Source organism: Desmodus rotundus, chromosome 10 (genome assembly GCF_022682495.2).
Source record: "Desmodus rotundus isolate HL8 chromosome 10, HLdesRot8A.1, whole genome shotgun sequence".
In the NCBI taxonomy this organism is placed as follows: domain Eukaryota; kingdom Metazoa; phylum Chordata; class Mammalia; order Chiroptera; family Phyllostomidae; genus Desmodus; species Desmodus rotundus.
In genome coordinates this window covers 23,765,057-23,785,214 of record NC_071396.1, presented here as the reverse complement: position 1 = coordinate 23,785,214, position 20,158 = coordinate 23,765,057, and the positions used below count along the sequence as shown (strand labels likewise).

Genomic DNA, 20,158 nt, shown 5'->3' with positions numbered 1-20,158 from the left:
CTAACTGGTGGTGCTCTGTTGTGGTTGGAAGCCAGGCCCTGGGCTCTCTGTCCACACAGACCACCTTTCATGGCGCCGAAAGTCAAGAAGCCGAAGAGGAGAGCCTGGCCATTCGGTTTGGACCTTGCTCATTCAGTAGAAGATGGAACTTTTGATTCTGGAAAACTTGAACAGTTTCTATGGGAGTAGGTTGAAGTCCGTGGAAAAACTGAGAATCTTGGGACTGTTGTTCCCATGGAATGCTTCAAGAATAAAAGCATGGTGGTTTCTGAGAAACAGTTCTCTAAAAGATATTGGAAATCACTTACCAGGAAATACCTTACGGAGAACAGTCTTTGCAATTGGCTCTGTGTGGTTGCACCTGACAAGGAGACTCGCAAACATCGTTGCTTCCGGGTTAGTCAAGATGAAGATGAACCTGAATCTGAGGACTAGGGGAAGCGCCCTTTAAGGGCTCTGCTCGCTAATAAAACAAATGCGTGCACGAGGGAAAGAAACGTCTGCACATGGACTTTTAGTTTATCAGTGAATGTAAAACATAACACCCAGGCACTGGGTGTGTTGGTTCTGGGGCTTCTTGGGAGGGGCTCGGGTGTAGCCCAAGTTCAGCCACTGACTGTGCTGGGTGTGGGCCACGTGTCAGGAGCTACAAGGCAATTCATGGCTGGCAGCTGCCTGTGCTGGCTCTGAAGGCACAGGAGAGAGGCCACACTGAGAGCCGAGGCCAGCAGCCACCAGTGCCAGGCCTGGAGCCACTCAGCAAGAAGCACAGGGCACACCAAGGCCGGCCACTGCCTTCCTGGGGCCTGGGAACCTTTGAGAGTTTTCGGGAAGTTTGCATGGGCTGAGGCCAGCTGCCTGTGAGGAACAGCCCCTGAAAGAGAGGCAGGTGGTGCACCAGGTGGGTGGGGCGGGGTCTCAGGTTGCCACCAGGGTGGACAGACTCAGGTTTGGCGCCCTCCTGTGGCTGCAGGTTGTGTGGCAGGAGGGCTCAACACAGGACGAACAGTGGCTGCCCCTCCAGCCCTTGTTTTGAAGCCACAAGTCTCTGGTGCTGTCCCCTTGCTGGGGCTTAGGGTGACCGTTTGTGAGCCAGTGAGTCTGTGGGGGGGCCCTTTAGGAGGACCTGGGTTTCCAGAAGCTCTTCAGCTCACCTGGACAGAATTCCTGCTGATTTTCGATGCCAGATGTTGTGGGGATCCTCTTTCTGGCATGGGGGGAGAACTCCCCACAACTCCCCAGTCTGGTTGGGGCTGGAACCCCTCATTCCTAAGGAAGGTCCTCCGCAGAGGAGTTAACACTCTTGATTCGGAACCACTACACATGCGCGTGGGACCCGCCCACTTCACAGCTCCGCCCCTCCTACCAGTCTCCAGGTGGCTTCCTCTTCACATCCTTAGCTACAGGAGCTCCCTCCAGCTAGGCTTCACAGAGCTCTCCAGGGTGATGGTTCTATAATTTAGCTGTACTTTTGATGCGGTTCTGGGAGGAGGTGAGCAGTGCGTGTACCTACTGTGCCATCCTGACCAGAAGTTACCATGTAATACATTCTTAAAAGAGAGCAGAGTGGTGTTTAGGATTAATTGCTGTAAGAAGTAGTCCAACTTGACTCATGCATTCTGAACATATTTTACAAATGCCTAAAAAGGAAAAACAGTACCCTACTATTTGCCCCGCACAATTCCAAGTGTGGGCTATAGGGATGGATGCAACCCGGTCCCCGAGGAGCCTCTGCTGTCGGCACTCTGCACTTGGAGACCACCTCTCCACTTCTGGGCTTGAACGAGCTGCCACACAGGGCGGCACGGGTCTGCTCTCCTCTGTGGCTCACAGAAGATTGTTATAAATAGGGGGAGCATTAGCTCTGGGCATTTTGGAGGAGGCTGCAGGGAGGTGATGAAACAATGTAGAAAGATGAACCCAAAGGAGCAGGGATGGGCTGAAATTCAACATAAAAAGCACAGCATTTAAAAAAGAAAATAAAGCAAGAATACAAATGAACACATGGCCAGATGGCAACGCAGAGCTAAATTTTGCAGATCCCAAAGCTTATCAAAGTTGGGGGCTTTCTGCAATAGAAACAATAAAAACTTAAGAATAGAAAATTAGGTACAAACGTATATACATCTATTAAAAATGAGAACTACATCCCAACAAGCTATAAAATTTACACGAACAATGTAAACTTCAAAAACTCCACAGGAAAACATTTTAATAAACTGCCTGATATGCCTTGATAAGCCTGTTCTTTTCTACACCCTTAAACTGCACCCCCCCACACTTCACTGAGGTAGAGTTGACCATTCAAAGTTTTACGTATTTAAGATGTACCACTCGATGGTTTGATACGTACATACACTGTGAAACATTCACCCCAATCAAGGTAATTAACATACGCAACACCTCACATCTCCTTGTGTGTGAGTGTGTGTACTGAGAACACTTAAGCTCTACCCCCTTAGAAATGTCAGGGGCACAACATAACACAGTTAACCGTAGCCCCGTTATTGTAGAGTAAACCGCCAACCCTAATTTATTTTGCACAACCGAAACTTTACGCCCCTTGAACACCCCCTCAGATCCCCCTGGCCGCACGCCCTTTGACCCCTCCTTCAATTTTGTAATTGTGTGATATGTTTTCCATGAGAAGAACAGAAATGCGCTTCACGTGCCAGTGAACTCGCCAGGTGTCACTACTACAGGCCTGTGTCCTCACTGATGTGGGAACTCACATCCATTCTATTGCACGTGGTTTCCTCCCAAACTGTATGGCGCACTTACGATTGATCGCACATGCTGCATTCATCCCTGTCGGGAGGGAACTCCCGTGTGGGCCAGGTGCGGTTCACACAGCCGAACCCTCTCTAACAACGCTATGTGTTTTACGATGGAAAGAGTTGCCACACACTTAGCTTATGGCTCCTCCATCTCAGACCCTGTTTACCTCTTGGCTGCTGGAACCCGTGCTGTGCTGGGGAAGCGGGACGGTTCAGGTGGACACCAGCACGACCTCACAGAGGGCAGGAGGCGTGTCACTGGTAGCCACTCCTACACCTGGATGGCTGGCCATCACCGAACTCCACACCGGAACTGGCAATCATAGAATTATAGCCCCTCAGGGTCAGGGCCAGGGAGGAGCAAGCGAGGTGCCTGGGGTGCTCATTCACCACTTAAAGGGGTGCTCCTTCTGGGGGCCAGGCAAATGCAGTGTTGGTCCCTTCAATCTTGCTCCCGTGGTGTCTCCCTTCCCTCACCCTAGACCTGGCTCTGTATCCATTAAACCCTAAGGTAATGCCTCCCTAACTTCCCTTTTCTTGGCTTATCCCTCAAATAAACATGGCCACTTCAAAGCCACTCAATTTGAGGGGAAGTTAGGGTGGAAAGAAACAGTGGACTTAACTCACGATGATTAAACTACATTATTTTGCAAAACTTACAGAAACAGAACCATGTATTCACATTGCTAGGGTCCCCAGGGCCTTGGAAGGGGTTCTTTGCAGGTGAGGGGCTCTGGATTCAGCAGCTTCTGATAAACCCACCCACCTCTGTGTTGGGATCACCCAGATACTTTCAAGTCTGAGTTTATCCTAAGGGCTTATCTTTGCTTTCAGGAATTAAGAGCTTAGATTCTGGAGCCGGACTATTTGGGTTTGGATGCTGGCACCACCGCTTACTAGTTTGTGGAACCGGAGCACCTTAGTTAATAGCTCTGTGCCTCAGATTTTCTCGTCTTACACCCATAGCGTGGGTGTAAGCAATGTTAAGATTAGAGGAATTAGTGCATGCAGAGCGCTTGCATCTGTCTGGCACATAATAAAACCTCAATATGTATTAGCTATTGTCATCTGTATTATTAGTTGCAGTATTAGTACTGGTGTTCAAGGTATGCGCCTCTTCTCACCCACCGCAACCGCCACCCCCCACTCCCCACCCAAGGAGACTTTGTGTCCCAACTAGGCTCAGAGAAGTGTCCCTGGTTTCTGAATGGACTGTTGCCTACAGGTAAGAGGAGGTAGACAGGAAGTCGTCAAACAGAAATCGGCTTTCTTTTGCCAGATAATATTGTCGCCACATTGCATTTAGGCCAATGGAGGAATTGGGGCCATAAAGAAATGTGCTCTTTTATGGCATGGGAAAGAGAAAGTCAAATGAGCATGAACAATGGACTTGTCGTCCTTTGCTCCCAAATTTAAAAGAATACATTATTTTAGAAGAAGAAAAATCACACGATGACTTTTTTAAAAAAATCACACGATGGACTTTTTTTTTTTAAGTTGCTAGTTAATTCCGTCTCCTTAAGACCACATGTTCCCACCAGACACTGAATTCATCCTCCCCTTCCCCCAACCCTTGGGTGGAGCGCTGTGGCCGGCGATGGGCCCCGCAGCACAGGCTCCGATAGGGAAGCGGAGGTGGGGGCGAGGGGGCGAGGGGGCGAGGGGGACGAGTGGCGGAGGGAACAGGAGGAACCTCAAGCTTCCCGCCCACGTGGGCGCAGTGAGGCGGAACCACCCGGGTCAGTCCAGCGGTGGGGTCGCTCTCGCGGGCAGGGGAGGAGAAACCTGCCCTTGGACAGCACGGCTCCTTCAAGCGCCGCACCTCGGAGCAATATTCGTGGGGAGGGGTCGGTCCCGGGCACGGGTGTTCCGAGTCTCAGGAGCCAGCGACCACAGTCCCCGCCAGCCAGGCGCGGCTCTGCCTCCGGAGCCGGTGCAGGCGTCCGGCGCACAGGCGGGTGGCGCTGTGGCTTCGGCGCGGGGACGGAGCCTGCGAGCCAGACCCGCCTCCTTCCCCTCCCCGCCCGCCCCCCACGCGTCGTGTCGCCGGAAAGCCAGGAGGAGACAGAGCTCTCAGGCTCCACGGCGCTCGGCCCGCACTCCTCCGATCGCGCGGAGCCGAGCCGGCTGGCGACGCCGGAGCACAGACCGCGACCCTCCCCGGCCGCCTTTGTCTGGGAGCCGTGAGGCCTGGAACCGCGGCTTTCGGGGGCCGGGGACGCGCCCGCAGCGGTCGGTGACAGCTCCTCCCTCCCGGAGGGCTCCGGGACGGAGGGGCGGTTGCGCCCTGCCCTGCTCGCCAGCGCCTGCACATCCAAGAGCCCGGACCGATGCCCCCACAGCAGGGAGACCCCGCATTCCCCGGCCGCTGCGAGGCGCCGCCTGTGCCGCCCCGCCGGGAGCGCGGGGGGCGTGGGGGGCGCGGGCCCGGGGCGCCGGGGGGCCGGGGGCGCGCGGGCGGCGCGGAAGGGCGCGGCATCAAGTGCGTGCTGGTCGGCGACGGCGCCGTGGGCAAGACCAGCCTGGTGGTGAGCTATACCACCAACGGCTACCCCACCGAGTACATCCCCACCGCCTTCGACAACTTCTCGGGTGAGCCGGCCCGCGGGGCGGGGGCTGGCGGGGAGGGCGCGGGGCAGCGGTCCGCGGACACGGTGCTGACCGACCCCGTGCGGAGAGGAGGGAGGGCAGCACGAGGGTCGCGGGGACGCCAGGGGGCTGCAGAACCTCGGACCCTGCTCCGGCTGGGAATGGGACCAAGTGCGGAGTGCGGGACAGTCCCCGAGTTCGGAGGCGGGCGAGCGCGGAGAGAATGGAGAACCCTAAAACGGGAGCCCGAGGAGGGGGTGGGAACGGGAGTCAGAGCCTGAGCCAAAGGAAAAGGGCAGAGCAGGAATCAAACAGGTCGAGTTCAGGTTGCCCGGTCAATTTGCTTGTAAAGAAAGTTGCGTCAGGTCGACGTAAGCTGGCGCTGCTGCTGAGTTTCACAAGGAAGGTGACGCGCAGGTGCCATTACCTGTGGCCCTTAGTGTCAGCTCCTTTCCTTTACACGACTCCTCTCGAAAGGGCTTCTCCACTTTAAAGAGCCGCGGAGGCAGCGAAAAATAGTTGATTTAGTGAGAATAGTACTATTTGGCCCTGGTGAAGGCTTAGGTTCGGATTAAGCCTGGAGAGGAAACACGATTTCTTTCTTCTGAGTCCCCCTCCACTGCCCGACTGTCCCCACGTCCACCGCCTCCGTTGGCTGTTTCCGATTCTTAGTATCTTTCACTATCTCTTCAAGCTACTTGAAGCTCTTACATCGGGGTGCTGTTTCATTTAGTTTGGTGGACACAAAGATAAAGGAATCCTTTATCTTGATTTTTCAGGTCTTTTTGAAATTTATGAAAAAGTTAAAATCCACAGAAGCTAGTGCGAATCAATCTCTCACCGTCTCTCTCAATTTGGGGGATGCTTTTCGATGTCTTAAAAAGTCGTAACAGCAACAACTTGCTTTCTTCCCTCTCAAAGTTCCCTAGATAAGCTATACTATGCTAATGGGTTTCCCACCTAAATAGCATTGTTTTCGTACCTTTTTTTTTGTTCCACTGACTAGTATAAATATGCATAAACAATCTAGAAAGTTCTATTGGGACAGAACTGACTGTTTAATTCAAGTAGGACCTTCCAAGCCTGGCCCCATGCAGGTCCCTCCCCAGGGACCCCCTCCCGGTGGAAAGGTGGGCGTGCTTGCTTTCTCTTCCTTTTCTTAATCCCCCCTTTGAGGGGACGGGGAGAGATAAGCGGTGCCCTCTTCCATAAACAGGACAATGCAGGCAGCCAGTGTTTGCACATGTTCTCAAAACAAGCTACAATTTTATGATAAACCCTGAAGTCTCAGCCTGTTTCCCAAGGGAAAACAATCATTTGTGAGGTTTTCCACCGATTTGAAATCCGAAAGGTTGGTTCCCACTTACCACCCCTTCTCCCTCCCCGGGGTTGTTCTTAGGTCTTTTGAAACTAGTGTGACAGGAAAATAAATCTTCTGAACCAGGAGGCAAACTCAGGCCCTTCCGGGGCCCATCAAAGGCTCAGGGATTTTCTGCCTCATCAGGAGCGGTGGGGGGAATTGCCAGCCCTGGAGAGGGGTTTACAAAAATGCCTGCGGGGGCCCCCTTGTTTTAGGCCAGTCTCTACCTCCTTAGGGGACCCAGACTGGGCGCCGGAGGGTTTGGGTGAGAATGGCAGTGCAGGCTAAAACTACGACTCTTCGGAAAGTGGTGAAGAGGCGTGCCCCTGACCCTGGTTTTGGTCTTGTTTTCAAGCTGTGGTGTCTGTGGATGGGCGGCCGGTGAGACTCCAGCTCTGTGACACCGCAGGACAGGTCAGTATCACGTCGCCGCTGGAAAAGGGGACGGCCTTGGAAAAGTCTCCAGATCACCCCCCTCAATAACTGGGTAGTTCTGCAGCCTTATGAAGTAGCCCCGCCCCTCCCACTGGCCCCTCTCTCCCAGGCTGGGGTGGGGGAAGCTGCCCCGCACTAATAAAACGGGGTGTGGCCAGCTTGGCAGGGGCAGGAAAGTAGGTCAAGAACAGTTCTTATCTCACAAGAGTTTCTGATCTTACTTACTTTCTGGTTTTCATTAAAAACTATCAATGATCCTTTGTAATCATTGCTCAAATAAGTTGGCAATATCTTATAATCGATTCATGAAAGGTCAGCAAATGCTTAAGACATTTACTCAAGAAAAAGAGGGAGCCCGTGTCAGTAAGTGTTACCAGTTCCCTTCCTATGCTGTGGTTTGACTCACAGGGGCTCCTGCTGCCTGTCCCCTGAAGCAGAGATGCAGTGGTCAGAGCCGACCTGAGCTGGCCGAATGACTGAGCTGGAACTTGCTCTCTCACACCATGAACATTCCATTCCTGTTTGGAAGGCTAGGCACTTAGATGAGACAGCCAGGGAGTGATAGGGAGGACACGGGTGTGAAGTCCCCCTTGGGGCACCCCCAAGAGCCCCAGGGCCCATCATCACCCAGCACTGCCCTGCCTCCACCCCCCAGCAGGGAGCTCAAGTCACTGAAGTTTCTCTTCTCTGTAGAACCCAGCTGCCATCTCCTGACTTTGCCTAAGTGACACTGTGGGTCATTACGAGTGCTTGAGAGCCAGGACTCGCTAGAGTTAGGGAAAGTGCCGGGCGCCGCTCTGTGGGCAGGTCAGAGTGCCTGCCTCACTTTCTGGGGTGTTGTCCCACCCCAGATCACCTTTTGAGAAGTTGGCTTCCCATGTGTCCTGAGCCTCGGCCAAGCCAGGGCTGCCGAGCTGAGTACCAACCGACTCTGGGGCAGCTGATTCAGAGCTTTATTTCTCAAACCTCAAGGCGACATGTCCTGGGTAGCCTGGCTCCACCACTGAACGAATGCCTTGGCGGTGGCCACAGCGTCCTGAGTGGTCATCCAGCCTCCCTTGTTATGGCCTTACCCTGCCGCTGGAGCATGGCAGCTTCCCCTTCACCAGGAGCAGAAATAAACCAATAAATAGCGATCTCCCCACTGAAGCAAGAAGGGGCAACTTAATAGCCTGAGAATAAAGGCCTGGTTATCAGGGGCCCCTTAGGGGTGGAACAAGCAGCGCTGTGCACACGCAGCCCATCACCTGGGATGCGCTGGTTCTCCTGGGTGGGGGGTTACACCTGGGGCCTGCACATTGTCTGGCATACAGTAGGCATGATCACCGTGAATGAATGGAGCGCTAGGTTCCGGGACTGCAGACTTAGTCACGGGCCTGCCCCTCAACACACTTACAGTCTGTAGGGAAGACAAACCAGTTAGTGGACCTTGTGGAAGAAATCAGAGAAGTTCCATAAATAGGAAAGCAGTGCTGGCTTGAGGTGCAGGATGGGTGGATCCAGGAGGAAAACCTCAGAGCAGTTGTGAAAGAGGAATAGGGCTTTTACCAGGAAAGAAAGAAAAAAAATCTTTGTAGAAGTGATCCTGAATTTTCAAGGAAGAGTGATTTTTTTTCTTATCATTGGCTATTTAAAAGTCAGAGAAACGTGAGAATCATTTTAGAAATATTTTCATGAAAGATGTTTATATTTAAGGAATAGAGTTTGCGTGCTAAGTGGGTAAGCTTTGGTTTATTTGGAATTTATTTTTCTCATCTCCCAGCAATGTTTTCATTGAGATTATTATATTTCTTGCCTCATGTACTGGTTAGTGAAGTATACCCAATTATGTAATGAATGAGGCTACTATCTAAAGCTTTATCGAAAACTAGCTCTAAAAACTCCCTATGAAAAATACACAACTGGGATAAAGGTTATTTTTTTCCTGTTCCCAAGTATCAATTAGTATTGCTTTTGACTATTAGCAAAGCTGGCCATTGTCCTTTTCTAACTCCTTACTCCAGAGCTGATAAACTACCTTTTAAGGGACTTGATTTGACTCCAGCCATATTGACTTAGTGTTGACTCAGCCAATGGAACTCCCCGCCTCCAGGCAGTCCTCCTGATAGCCTCATGGTTTACAGTGACTCAAGCCATCTCCACTTCCACCTGCAGCAGAATGTGAGCGCAGGCAGCATAACCTGGGGCCCCAGCGCGGGTTTCACAGAAGCTCAGAGCAAGAACACAGCTCCACTGGCTGGATAAATCACTAACGTTGCTTCTTATACCTTTGGGTTTTCTCGTGAGGGACGGTAGGTGAGTCTATAAGATGTTAAAAGGAGTTTGTAATGCTGCACTCCGTCTCACCCAGTGAAAATTGATCAGAGACTGAGCACTTTGAGAAACCTGCCTTTGGCACGAGAGAAAGGGGTATCGCCGTAATAAGACTAGTTCATTGTAGCGTTGCCAATAGGAGCTGAAAATTCTTCAGCCTTTTGACCCATGAGGCACTTGGGAAAATCTTTATACTGAAAAAAAATAATAAAAAATCAGACTGTAGCTTGACCCGCACTACTGCACTACTCTCCCACCGCCTGCCTGCCTGCCCCCAAACCAGATCCTTCCGCAGACCTGGCCAAGGCATGCAGATGCCGGGGCCGGAGGGCACATGGATGTTGGTCTCATCGCACGTGTGTGTGTTTATTTCAGCAAATATCTAAGGTTTCTGGTCGGTCAGGGAGCAGGAGGGCTTCATTTCTGCTTTGCTTCCCGAACCCCTTAGTCAGAATCAGAAGAGGTCTGGGCAGCCAGATTTCCAAAACCCTGTTGGAAGGCCTGGCCCCTGGGCTTACCTTTCTTTTTATTGGTAATGCAACCCCAGATTCCGGCCCGGCCAAGGGTGACTGCCTCCCAACAGTGCAGTGCAAGCTGCCCGAGGGAGCTGACCTCACCCTGGGCTCAGTTCTTATGCTCCTTCCTCTGAGGCCCCGGAGAACAGAGAGACGTTTCATGAATAGAGCTGCCGAGCCAGGCCGTCGTCTACCTGGAACTCTCCTGTGTTTATTCTTTCAGCACAAAGTTGGCACTAAGAAACCCAAGTCGTTCTTTGCTGACTCTCGCTTCTGGAAGACTGACGAGGGGCGGTGGCATTCTGAAATGCCACAGTCACTCCTGATCCCGTCAGCTGGTCGACCTTAATATTGCTGGGTGGTGGTTGCGCCGCAGTGGAAATATTGAGCCTTGGACGAAGAAAGTGTGTTCAAATAAAACACGCCCAGGTTTCCTTTATGCCTGGAGAAGAATGCATGCAGAATAACGTGCACATGCGTAGTAGTTTGTCAATAATCGGAGCACGCCCTGAACTTTCCCTTGCCACTGGGAAATACATGCCACGTGACACCTGAGAATTGTCAGTACCCACAGATAGAAATTTTCAGTGGGAATGGGGTGATGCAAACATTTCCCTACAAGAGAGTTGAGGGAAGGCTTTCAATTAGCTGAATATAGTACCACGGGGAAGTATAGTTTGGTAGGGAAAGTACCCTGATGGGGAGACACGTATTTCTGTCAGAGCCGAGGCCCTGTCTGTGTGTTCCCAGCCGAGCCCCCGGCCCCGCACGGTGCCTGGGGTCGAGCCTGGACTCTCCTAGGAAGGGAACTGCAGCAGCTTGACGGTTGCTCCGCATGACCAGCTCTGACCTATTTGGCCTGAGTCTCTGTACCCTGAGGGCAGGTGTGTAAGCCTTCTCTCTGGTCCTTTATCTTCCCAAAGCACCGTGTGTGGAGGCTTTGGGAAGATACAGCTATGGTGTTGGCAGAGAGACCAGGGCAAAGGAAGTAACAGAAAGGGAAGGAAGGAGGGGGAAAGAGATGATAAAGCAAGAAGAAAGAGGAGTATCAAGCAAAAATGAGGCTGTATTAACCGATATCGGAAATGACATTGGGAGGCACAGGTTCTGCGAGTTGTCAGAGAGGGTGGCCTGACAGGGTCCTCAGCCTCCGTTCTGGGTCCGTCCTCGGGTCTGGTTAGCTCTAGTTCCTGCGCGGCAGCATGTGCTCTGGTGGGCACAGTGCAGCCGGCAGGAAGTGGGCCTGGCTCACCGGCGCCGTGAGAATGGGCTGGGCTGAGTTCATACAGACAGGAGCCGTGTTCCTAGACGGGGTCTCCCCGGGGTCGGTGGGACTCTTGGGGATCAGGTGGATATGCTGTCTACGTTTCAGAAGAGTAGCTCCGTTACTCTGGCCCAGAATTTTACCTCTACAATTCATCTAAGTACGTTTCCTATGGGAAGTTGCCAGTAGGTCACGTGCACCGTTGGACACTTGAACACACTTGCAGATTTTGTACCTCGGGCAGCGTGGGCCCCACTTAGGTGAGCACAGCAGGGTCCTTTCTAAGACACGGGCTCTTCTTTCCATAACCAGTGGGTTTTCTATTACCTGCCAGACCTTTTCACAAAAAACTTAAGGTGTTCTTTCTGCCGATGAGATGCATTTTTAAAATACCTTTGGATGCTTTGGTTGCAGGATGAGTTTGACAGACTCAGGCCTCTCTGCTACACCAACACGGACATCTTCCTGCTGTGCTTCAGTGTGGTCAGCCCCTCCTCCTTCCAGAACGTCGTGGAGAAGTGGGTGCCCGAGATTCGGCGCCACTGCCCCAAAGCCCCCATCATCCTCGTCGGAACTCAGTCGGATCTCAGAGAAGATGTCAAAGTCCTCATCGAGCTGGACAAGTGCAAAGAGAAACCAGTGCCCGAAGACGCGGCAAAGTTGTGTGCCGAGGAGATCAAAGCCGCCTCCTACATCGAGTGCTCGGCCTTGACTCAGAAAAACCTCAAAGAGGTCTTTGACGCGGCCATCGTCGCTGGCATTCAGTACTCGGACACACAGCAACAGCCAAAGAAGTCCAAAAGCAGGACTCCGGACAAAATGAAAAACCTCTCCAAGTCCTGGTGGAAGAAGTATTGCTGTTTCGTATGATGCTGGCAAGGGACCCAGAAAGACTTTTCAGATGAAATCAATATTAGAAGCTATATTACCTGCAAGGACCCCTTTAACGGTGTGCCCCCTGTTTAGAGAACCCATGCAGGTACCCCAGGGGGGCCTGTCCATGTATGTATTCTTTCTTGCCTTTGACTTTCTCGTTGTTTGTCTGAGCTTAGGGATGAGACTCTTATGCAACGTATTTTTGAAGTAAGTTAAGCATTTTTCATAATGTTGGAAATTTAGAGCTCTAGACCTTTGGATTCATTTGTATCTAATAGGAGAAAGACGCCTCGAATCTGGGTGTGAGGAATGAAATTTTGCTGCATTGTCACGTACAGAATGCAATGGCCTGGTTAACTGTCTCTGATCGAGGACTACTCCCCACACAGGCCAGCTATCGGGAGAGCCACTCTTAGCTTTGAAACTCCACACTTTTTATTATTATTATTTTTTTTTTAAGGAGCAAAAATCAGAAAATGTGAGAGACCTCTGCTTACGAAACCTCAACCCAGTCACTATGCTAGTATTCGGTTGCTGAAGATTTAAAAGTAACCACCACCACCAACCCACTAACTCTATAGCACTGGGTAGACCAAAAAGAAAACATAGTTTAGTGGGATTTTTCCATCCTGAGACCATTTCTGTGGATGCTGTATAAACATAGGCTGTACCTCGTGTGGACTAAAGCCAGTGGCAGCCAGTGGCAGGGACATTTTCTTTAGGGAGTGATTCATCTTGAGGTCAGAATTGATGTGAGCGGTTAATATACACGCACCAAACCGCCTGAGCATTAGGGAGCACCTGTCTGAACTGGTTTCAAACCTCCAGACTGAAGCTGTCCCTTCTGCAGGGTGTGAGCGCTTTTGAAAAGCCCACAGCTAATGTTTGTGGGGCACAGAATGTACCTTTTTCTTTAGCCCAAACGCACACACGCACACACATGTACACGCATATGGCCGCATTTGCTGCTGATTCAGATGTTCAGACAGTGAATGGGGAAAGCATGGCCACAAACGCAGATCGAGGGCCCGTGGCTTCCTCTTTTGGTTGACACTTTTTGGAATAGAGTTCTTTTTGGTCATCCCCTGTGACTTTCAGGGAATCTGAACATGCTTTTGATACCATGTTTAAACAAAACACAAACATCTCTCAGAACCTGTTTTAAAATCTGTTAAAACAACCAGTTGAATCCACAGTCTTTGGGGGAAATGACAGCGAAGAGCAATGCAGCGGGTTAGGGGGGCCAGGGCGCCTGCTGCTGCGCCCCCCGCCCACTCGGGGTGTGTGCTGGGACCGCAGCTCCTGCGCTGTGCTGCATCCTCACTTTGAGGCAGTCAGAAAACCACGTATTTGTGAAACATCCGCATTCTTCAAGGTGGCAGATTTTAAGGGCTTAATCTTCTGGACGACGAAACTGCCACACCACAGATGCAGTGGGTGAAGCAGATTTACCAAAACCGACCCAGTGACACATTTCTGTAGAGCCAGTGGACAGAAGAGTTTTATCTGTGGGCCTTGTGTTTTTTGTTTAAAAAAAAAAGCCAACTTGTGTTTTTCCATAGAACAAAGTAAAAGATTAGGTTACACTTTTAGGGTAGGGGCTTCTTTTATTTCTGTTAGTAAATAAAATTAACTGATTTCTTTGTTTAAAAATGAAAATACATAGATTGTTCATTATTATTTCTCTCTCGATACATTGACATTGTTGGCTGCCATAAGTTCCTAAAACGTTTAGTTATAACCTGAGTGAGTAAAATGTCTGTATTTGTGGAAGTGCCACCAAAGGACCTGAGGAGATGCATTCCTAGCTGGTGTGCCTGGCTCACCTATCGGTGGGAAGCCAGCTTCCCGGGCTACGCTGTGGCTGCCGCGGTGGGCAGAGGTAGTTAATTGACTGACGAGTCATTTTAAACAGGATTTTATATTTAAGCAAATGTCACGGAGTCCAATGCAAATTACTTTCGAAGTGAGAACACGAAACTTGAAGTTGTATGCATACGATAGCGTGCGGGGGCCCCCCTGGGTCCCCCTGGGCGGGGCTTTGGCAACTTCTGCCTTTCGGAGCCCTGGTGGGAAGTGGTTACCGAAGAACACCTATGTGGCCCAGTTCTGAGAGCTTTCCAAGGGGGTTATTTTTATCCCAGCTCAGGACAACCTGTGCACCTCGGGGACTGACATTCAAACCCAACAGTTTGTAATACGTTGCAGCATTTTAGGAAACACGAAAGGCCCAATCGATCATCCTCATGGGGTTTCTCCATTCTTATTTCTCTGTGAAAAATGGAGATGCGGGCGGAATGCTCTGAGAAGTATGTGCTTGAGTTAAATATAGACCTGCTGTGCTCCGAAGCTCAAACGTTGTGAAACTCGAAGCTTGGTATCACGGCGAAGATTCTAGCAGAGTTGTGCTTTGGAAAATGCCACTGTAGCTTGCCGCGGTCGGCTGGCTAAAGTTTAAAAATACAATATATTCCCAAACTGTCTTATATCTCTTTACCACGTGTGTGGAAACGAACCTTGGGGACGTTCTCTGTGCTTCACAGACTTAAGAGAAACCGCCCGGGTCTTGTACAGGAAGGCAAGTCGTCTGCCCAGACAGTGGTCCCCTGGTGCCTTACCAAGTTGTCCTTTCACGTGTCAAGTGCAATGACAGCGAGCAGAGCGTTGTCCTTGCAAATGCTGTGCACAAGCTGGTGTGAAATAAATTCTGACCTGCGGATAGAACCGCATTTGCCTCTCCTCCAAAAGAGCTTCACTGGAAGGGAATACAAGTTCAGCCACACGGAGAAGCGGGCTGGCCGGGAAGCATTGTGCACGACCCCCAGGGGCATGTTGGGAATACAGCCCCAACCAGCAATAAACGCTTACTCAATATGGGGTTTTGAGAATTCGGGGGTCACAGCCTGATATGAGAACTCTCTGGCTCTTCATCTGTAATGGGTGGTGGGCTGGTGCCCCAGAGTAAGGCAGGAGCACGGTTGCTGGGGCCGGGAGCCCGGACTCAGAGGAGCACTGGGTGTGGGATGAGGGGGAGGGATTACTAGGTCTGAGCCCCAGTTTCCTTGTGTGTAAACAGTAATGCACAGGTAAACATCTGTATATGCCGGTGAATGTCCCAGATTTCTACTGGCCGTGGAGGGGATTCGAGGTCAAAGGTGCCACGAGCCCCCCATCTTTACGGTGAAGACCAGCGGGGCACAGGGTGCGCCATCGCCAGCGGCGCTGGGAGACGCCCTTGTCTGCTATGTGTGTTCGTTCTCAGGTTCTCCTGGTCAGTCTTGTTGTCACGTCACCCAGATGTAGCCCTATACCAAGGGCTGCAGGGAATGTGGCCCCGGGGACTGGACCATTCCGAGGGGCCAGTGTTAGCCTCTTTCCACCCTCCAGCCTCACGGGGGTGGACTGTGCTCCTGGCCGTCTTAGTAAAGAGTGAGTCCGTCCACTTTATTCCCCACAGTGCCTCTGAGGCCCAGCGACAACTTTCGTACCCAATGCAAATGGAAGCATGATGCCCTGGAATACTGTGCAGGGAGCAACTACAACCCACCTACTCCCGCCCCGAAGTGTGAAAAGCCAGCTTGCCCTCACTGGCCTCCTCGGGGCAGCCCGATCCCAGCCCAGGGGCACCTGGAGGTTCCTCCTTACCCAGCCCCAGTCCTGCCTCCCATATCCCGGACAGGCCTTCGCAGGACACACTGACAGAGGGCCCCATCCCTCCAGAGGAGGTCTCAGAGTGCTTCATGGGGGTGTGTAGGTGACCCGGAGGAGGTGAGGGGATAAGAAGTACATGGAACAAAGTTTTCTGAAAGGAATAGCAGATGCAAAGGTCCTGAGGCAGAGGGATGTCTGACATGTCCTGGAAGCCAGTGTGGACAGGACAGGAACGCAGGGGCGGGGAGCAGGAGATGACACCAGGGAGGGGATGACACCAGGGAGGCAATGATGTGGGGGAGTAGAGGAGGGGAGGGGAGCAATGAGGTCAGGGAGACTATGATATCAGGGAGGGAGGGGGTGGTGACAGTGGGAAGGAAGGGGAGGAGAGGATCCTGACTCAGGCTGTTGGAGCTTGAATCCCTGGGGTGCCTCTTACCAGTTGTGATGTCTTCAGCTGCTTAACCTCTTAACCTCCCTGTGTCTACACTTGCAAATCTATTAAGGGAATGAGCACGGCACCTACCCCAGAGGGCTGATGGGGCTAGAAAGTGCTTGTGCACCGTAAGCGCTCAGTAAGTGTCCACTTGGGCTGGCCCTGTTGCTAGGATCTGTTCATTCCTTTCCCAGCAGGACAGCCAGTTGATGGACTTGCTATTGGCCCCCAATGGCTTTCATCTTCAACTCTATCAAATTTTACGAGGCATTTGTTTTTTACGGATAATAACACACTGATTTCTTTTCATTGCTGCTCCTTTTTATAAAACAAGAGCAAGATAATATAAACTACTCTAGTAAGTCCACAGTCTGACTATGGAGTAGATGCTGCTCTTTCAGCTGGTAGGACTGCTGGGGGCCACCTGCCCATTAGGAGAAACTGTGCCAGTCCCAGATGGCGAATTGGATTTAGCTGCTGGCTTTAGCAGACAAAGGTGGTTTGGGGAGTGCGGCCCAGGCAGCAAAGTGAGTATTGTGTGGAAGTCAGGGGATCTCTGTGTTTTCCAGCCCTCGGCTAGGGTTTCCCTTGACTCCTTTCATGAAAGAAGTTCTTGCTTCAGTCTAGCATCTCTGGGTTTTGTGAATCTAGAGCCATTTGTGGCATTGTTTATTAGTCTGACTCACCCAACCTCAGTTGCCTCATCTCCCATAAAATGCACAATCCCCACAATTAAGCCACGTCTTGAAGAGACACAGTTTGCATAGGAAAGAGGCACGTGGTTGGGAGCCCGAGGTTCATCTCTGAGAGGAGGATACACCCTGGAGCAGCATCTCACATTTCCCTGAATTCTCCCCCTGAATGTCCAGCAGGGACTCAGCATTGAACACGCTACATCAGGTTCCTATCCCTGAAGTAACCGCAGACATAATGGTTTAAAACAACACAAATTTCTTTACCTTGTACTTCTGGAGGTGAGAAATCTAAAATGGGTCTCACTGGTGATAAAGTTTACCAGAGAGACCTTAACTGGGACAGAAACTAGAGGGTTTGTGGGAGGAGCTAGGACCTGTGGGAGGAGCTATCACCCTACAGGAAGAACTAGTGTTCACGGCAGAGCTCCAGGGGCTGTACCTGTCCCTCCCTGAACTTCCTCTCCCCCCAGCTCAGTGTGTGCACGTGGTGGCTGCCAGTACTGGATTGCAGTCCTTTCTTTTTCCCCCCAATAAAGCCTTTTGCTGATGGAATACTCAGTTGAGTTTGTTTTGTGGGTGACACTGGGCTAAAATTAAGGTGATGACAGACTTGTGTCCCTTTCTGGAGGCTCAGGAGTGGGGGGTCCATTTTCTTGCTTCTTCCTGCTCTAGAGCCCACCCACGTTCCTTGGCTCCTGATCCTCCCCCACCAGCAGTGGCTGGTCTAGTCTTTCTCACAGGGAAGCTCCCTAACACTTCTATGTCCTCTTCCACAGCTAAGAATCCTTACTATCGCACTGGCCCACCCACAGCGTTCAGGCTAATCCTCCCCACGCAGGTCAGCAGATTAGAAGTTGGTATTCCATCTCCAGCCTTACTTCCTCTTTGCCCTGTGTCCTACTTAGTCACAGGCACAGGACATAGACATCTTTGGGGGTCATTCCTTCTGCAGGCCACAGCGCTCGCCTGGAGGTCAGCTCCCTGCTCCCCAACACCTGCCTCCTGTGTCCCCGAGTGCTCTTTTTCTGAGGGAATGCGGGGGACACACCCTGACCCCTGTGTTCGTGTCCAGACCAGAACTCTGTCATCAGCCCAGACTTCCTGTCCTGCACGTTCACATCTAATCGGTTACCAGTCCCACGGGTGGGCATTACCTTCATTGTGCTTCTCCTCCTTAGCCACACCTCGGCAGGAGTTCAGGTACACCTTGTCTTTCTCTGCCTTCCCCGTGTCTCCTCCTCCACACTGCCAAGGGCTTGTTGTTCGTTTGCTTTGAACGTGTCAGCTACTTTGCTTCTAAAAAATGTCCAGTGGTTCTCCGTCGCCCCTAACACGGACTTCCAAACATTTGACAATGCTTCCGAATCTTGCAGATTCCCCAGGAGAGTAATTGGACTTGGACTATTTTCACTAAAATACACAATGAGAAAAAGCCACATGGAATCGCACCTTCCCATTAGTTGAGAACGATAATAAAAGCCTTTGTGAATGCAAAAGTAATTTTCACTTTATGTTATGTTTGGGAATGCTTCCGGTCGGTATTAAGTTAATCACGAAAGCCTCTACATAGCGTTGAAAAATCGGAGTACACGTGAGTGACATTCTTCTGCAAGTAATGCTCGGTGCTTCTGTCCATCCTCACATTTGTCATTGACGCCACGGCTTCCTGGGTGGGCGGGGGGTGGCCTCCAGCTGGGGAACTACAGGCCTGCAGAAGAAAACCTAAATTTCTGTTTGCACGGCCTGCAAAGATTTTCTTGCTCTGGATCTTACTTCCTGTCTGCCTTTAATATCCTACCCCTGTTCTACCTGGTTCATCCAAATGCACCCTGCACCCCCACGTCCTTGGCCTTCGGTACACTTTGTTCCCAGAATGTGGAAGCTCTTTCTCCCACGTGGCTGCACAATAAACCCCTCTGTCTGCATCTCCGGTTTAATGTCACTTTCTCTGAGAAGTGTTTCTAATGCCCCAACAAACATGGGGGCTTCTTCCAGTCTCTCTGCAAAATGACACTTTCTCTCTCTCTCTCTCAAAAGCAATCACTTGCAGCTCACTTCAGACTTCTCTTTCTACCTAACTCCAGAGAAGGTCCACTCCACGTGATTCTTCCACTCAGAGGGGGCCCAGGACACTCCTGTGCACCGGCTTTTCCTTCTGTTTTGCTCTCCTCTCCACTCATTTGCACGTGGAGAACACCTGCTTTCTCCCTGCTCAACATAGTTAGCAAGAGCAGAATGAAACTGAAAACCAATAGACAGTCCTGTGTGTCTGTGTGTGTGTGTACGTGCCTTTGTCAGGGATACTATTATCTACGGTCATCCACAGTAGAAGGGAAGGGTGAAGAAATTGTCCAGGAATGCGAATGTCAGGGAATTCAAGTGTCCCCTTCACACCCAAGGCAAATGATCAGATAAACACAGAGTGGAGCTGGGCAAACTGTCCCAACGAGACAGACTGGCTCCAAGGTCGACAGGGCTTGGTGATCATCTGCCCGCAGTCATGGCCTCGTGCAGCGGCTACCACGCAGCAGTCCACAGCAGCAGATGTGGGAATACAGAGGGGTCCTTGGGCCCATGTTGCCAGGGCCCCTCTTGGCTTTGCTGGCTGACCGGGGACAGATGTGCCAGGTCACCCCCAGTGGGGATGAGAGCTACTAAGGTCAATGACTTTGAGTATTTCTGGTCTCATTGGCAAAAACAAATCCATTCTGAGACGAATGAAATCATGTCTTACCTTGATATCATTAAACAGCCAAATCTCCTGTCTCTCCTTATTCTTCAAGACACTATAAACAGCTTGTTTATGATTTGGCATCTCAGGAAGGTCCCTACAAGGAGAGAGTGCCGTGATCATACCAACTGCCTGTGTCTCCCTCCCCACAACAGTGCTTTCTCATATTACGTGAGCACAGAGATTCCTGCAGAGATTCCTGCCTTGTTTACACTGGGGAGTGAATGTACTAAAAATGCGGATGAAAATGTTTTATGTCTTTGCCTGGTTTTGAAGAAGATGGAGAAACATTCTTCCTTAGGCTATTTCTTGTTAGGGACTTTGAACTCTGATGTCTAAAATGTCATCAACTGTACCAATGACAGCAGAAATAGTCACTTATTTATTAAAGGTTTTATTGGTAAAAATACAGAAAAATCAGATACAAAAATCACGCACAAACCCTAAACTTGTCCCTCCACTCGGACCCCCTTCTCCGTGTCTCTTCTCTCTCCCTGATCCTCCTGGGTTCCTAAT

General features: G+C 51.1%; 1 protein-coding gene and 1 pseudogene across 1 annotated transcript; both read left to right on the top strand.

Moving 5' to 3' along the window:
- The first annotated feature begins 69 nt into the window (after positions 1-69).
- On the top strand, positions 70-435 carry LOC112305879 (ribosomal protein eL22-like; annotated as a pseudogene).
- Positions 436-4,807: 4,372 nt separating this feature from the next.
- On the top strand, positions 4,808-17,463 carry RHOU (ras homolog family member U). Its single transcript, XM_053912976.1, has 3 exons — positions 4,808-5,369; positions 7,082-7,140; positions 11,668-17,463. The coding sequence occupies exons 1-3, from the start codon at positions 5,108-5,110 to the stop codon at positions 12,121-12,123; spliced, it is 777 nt and encodes a 258-aa protein (XP_053768951.1). The 5' UTR covers positions 4,808-5,107; the 3' UTR covers positions 12,124-17,463.
- Positions 17,464-20,158: the final 2,695 nt, after the last annotated feature.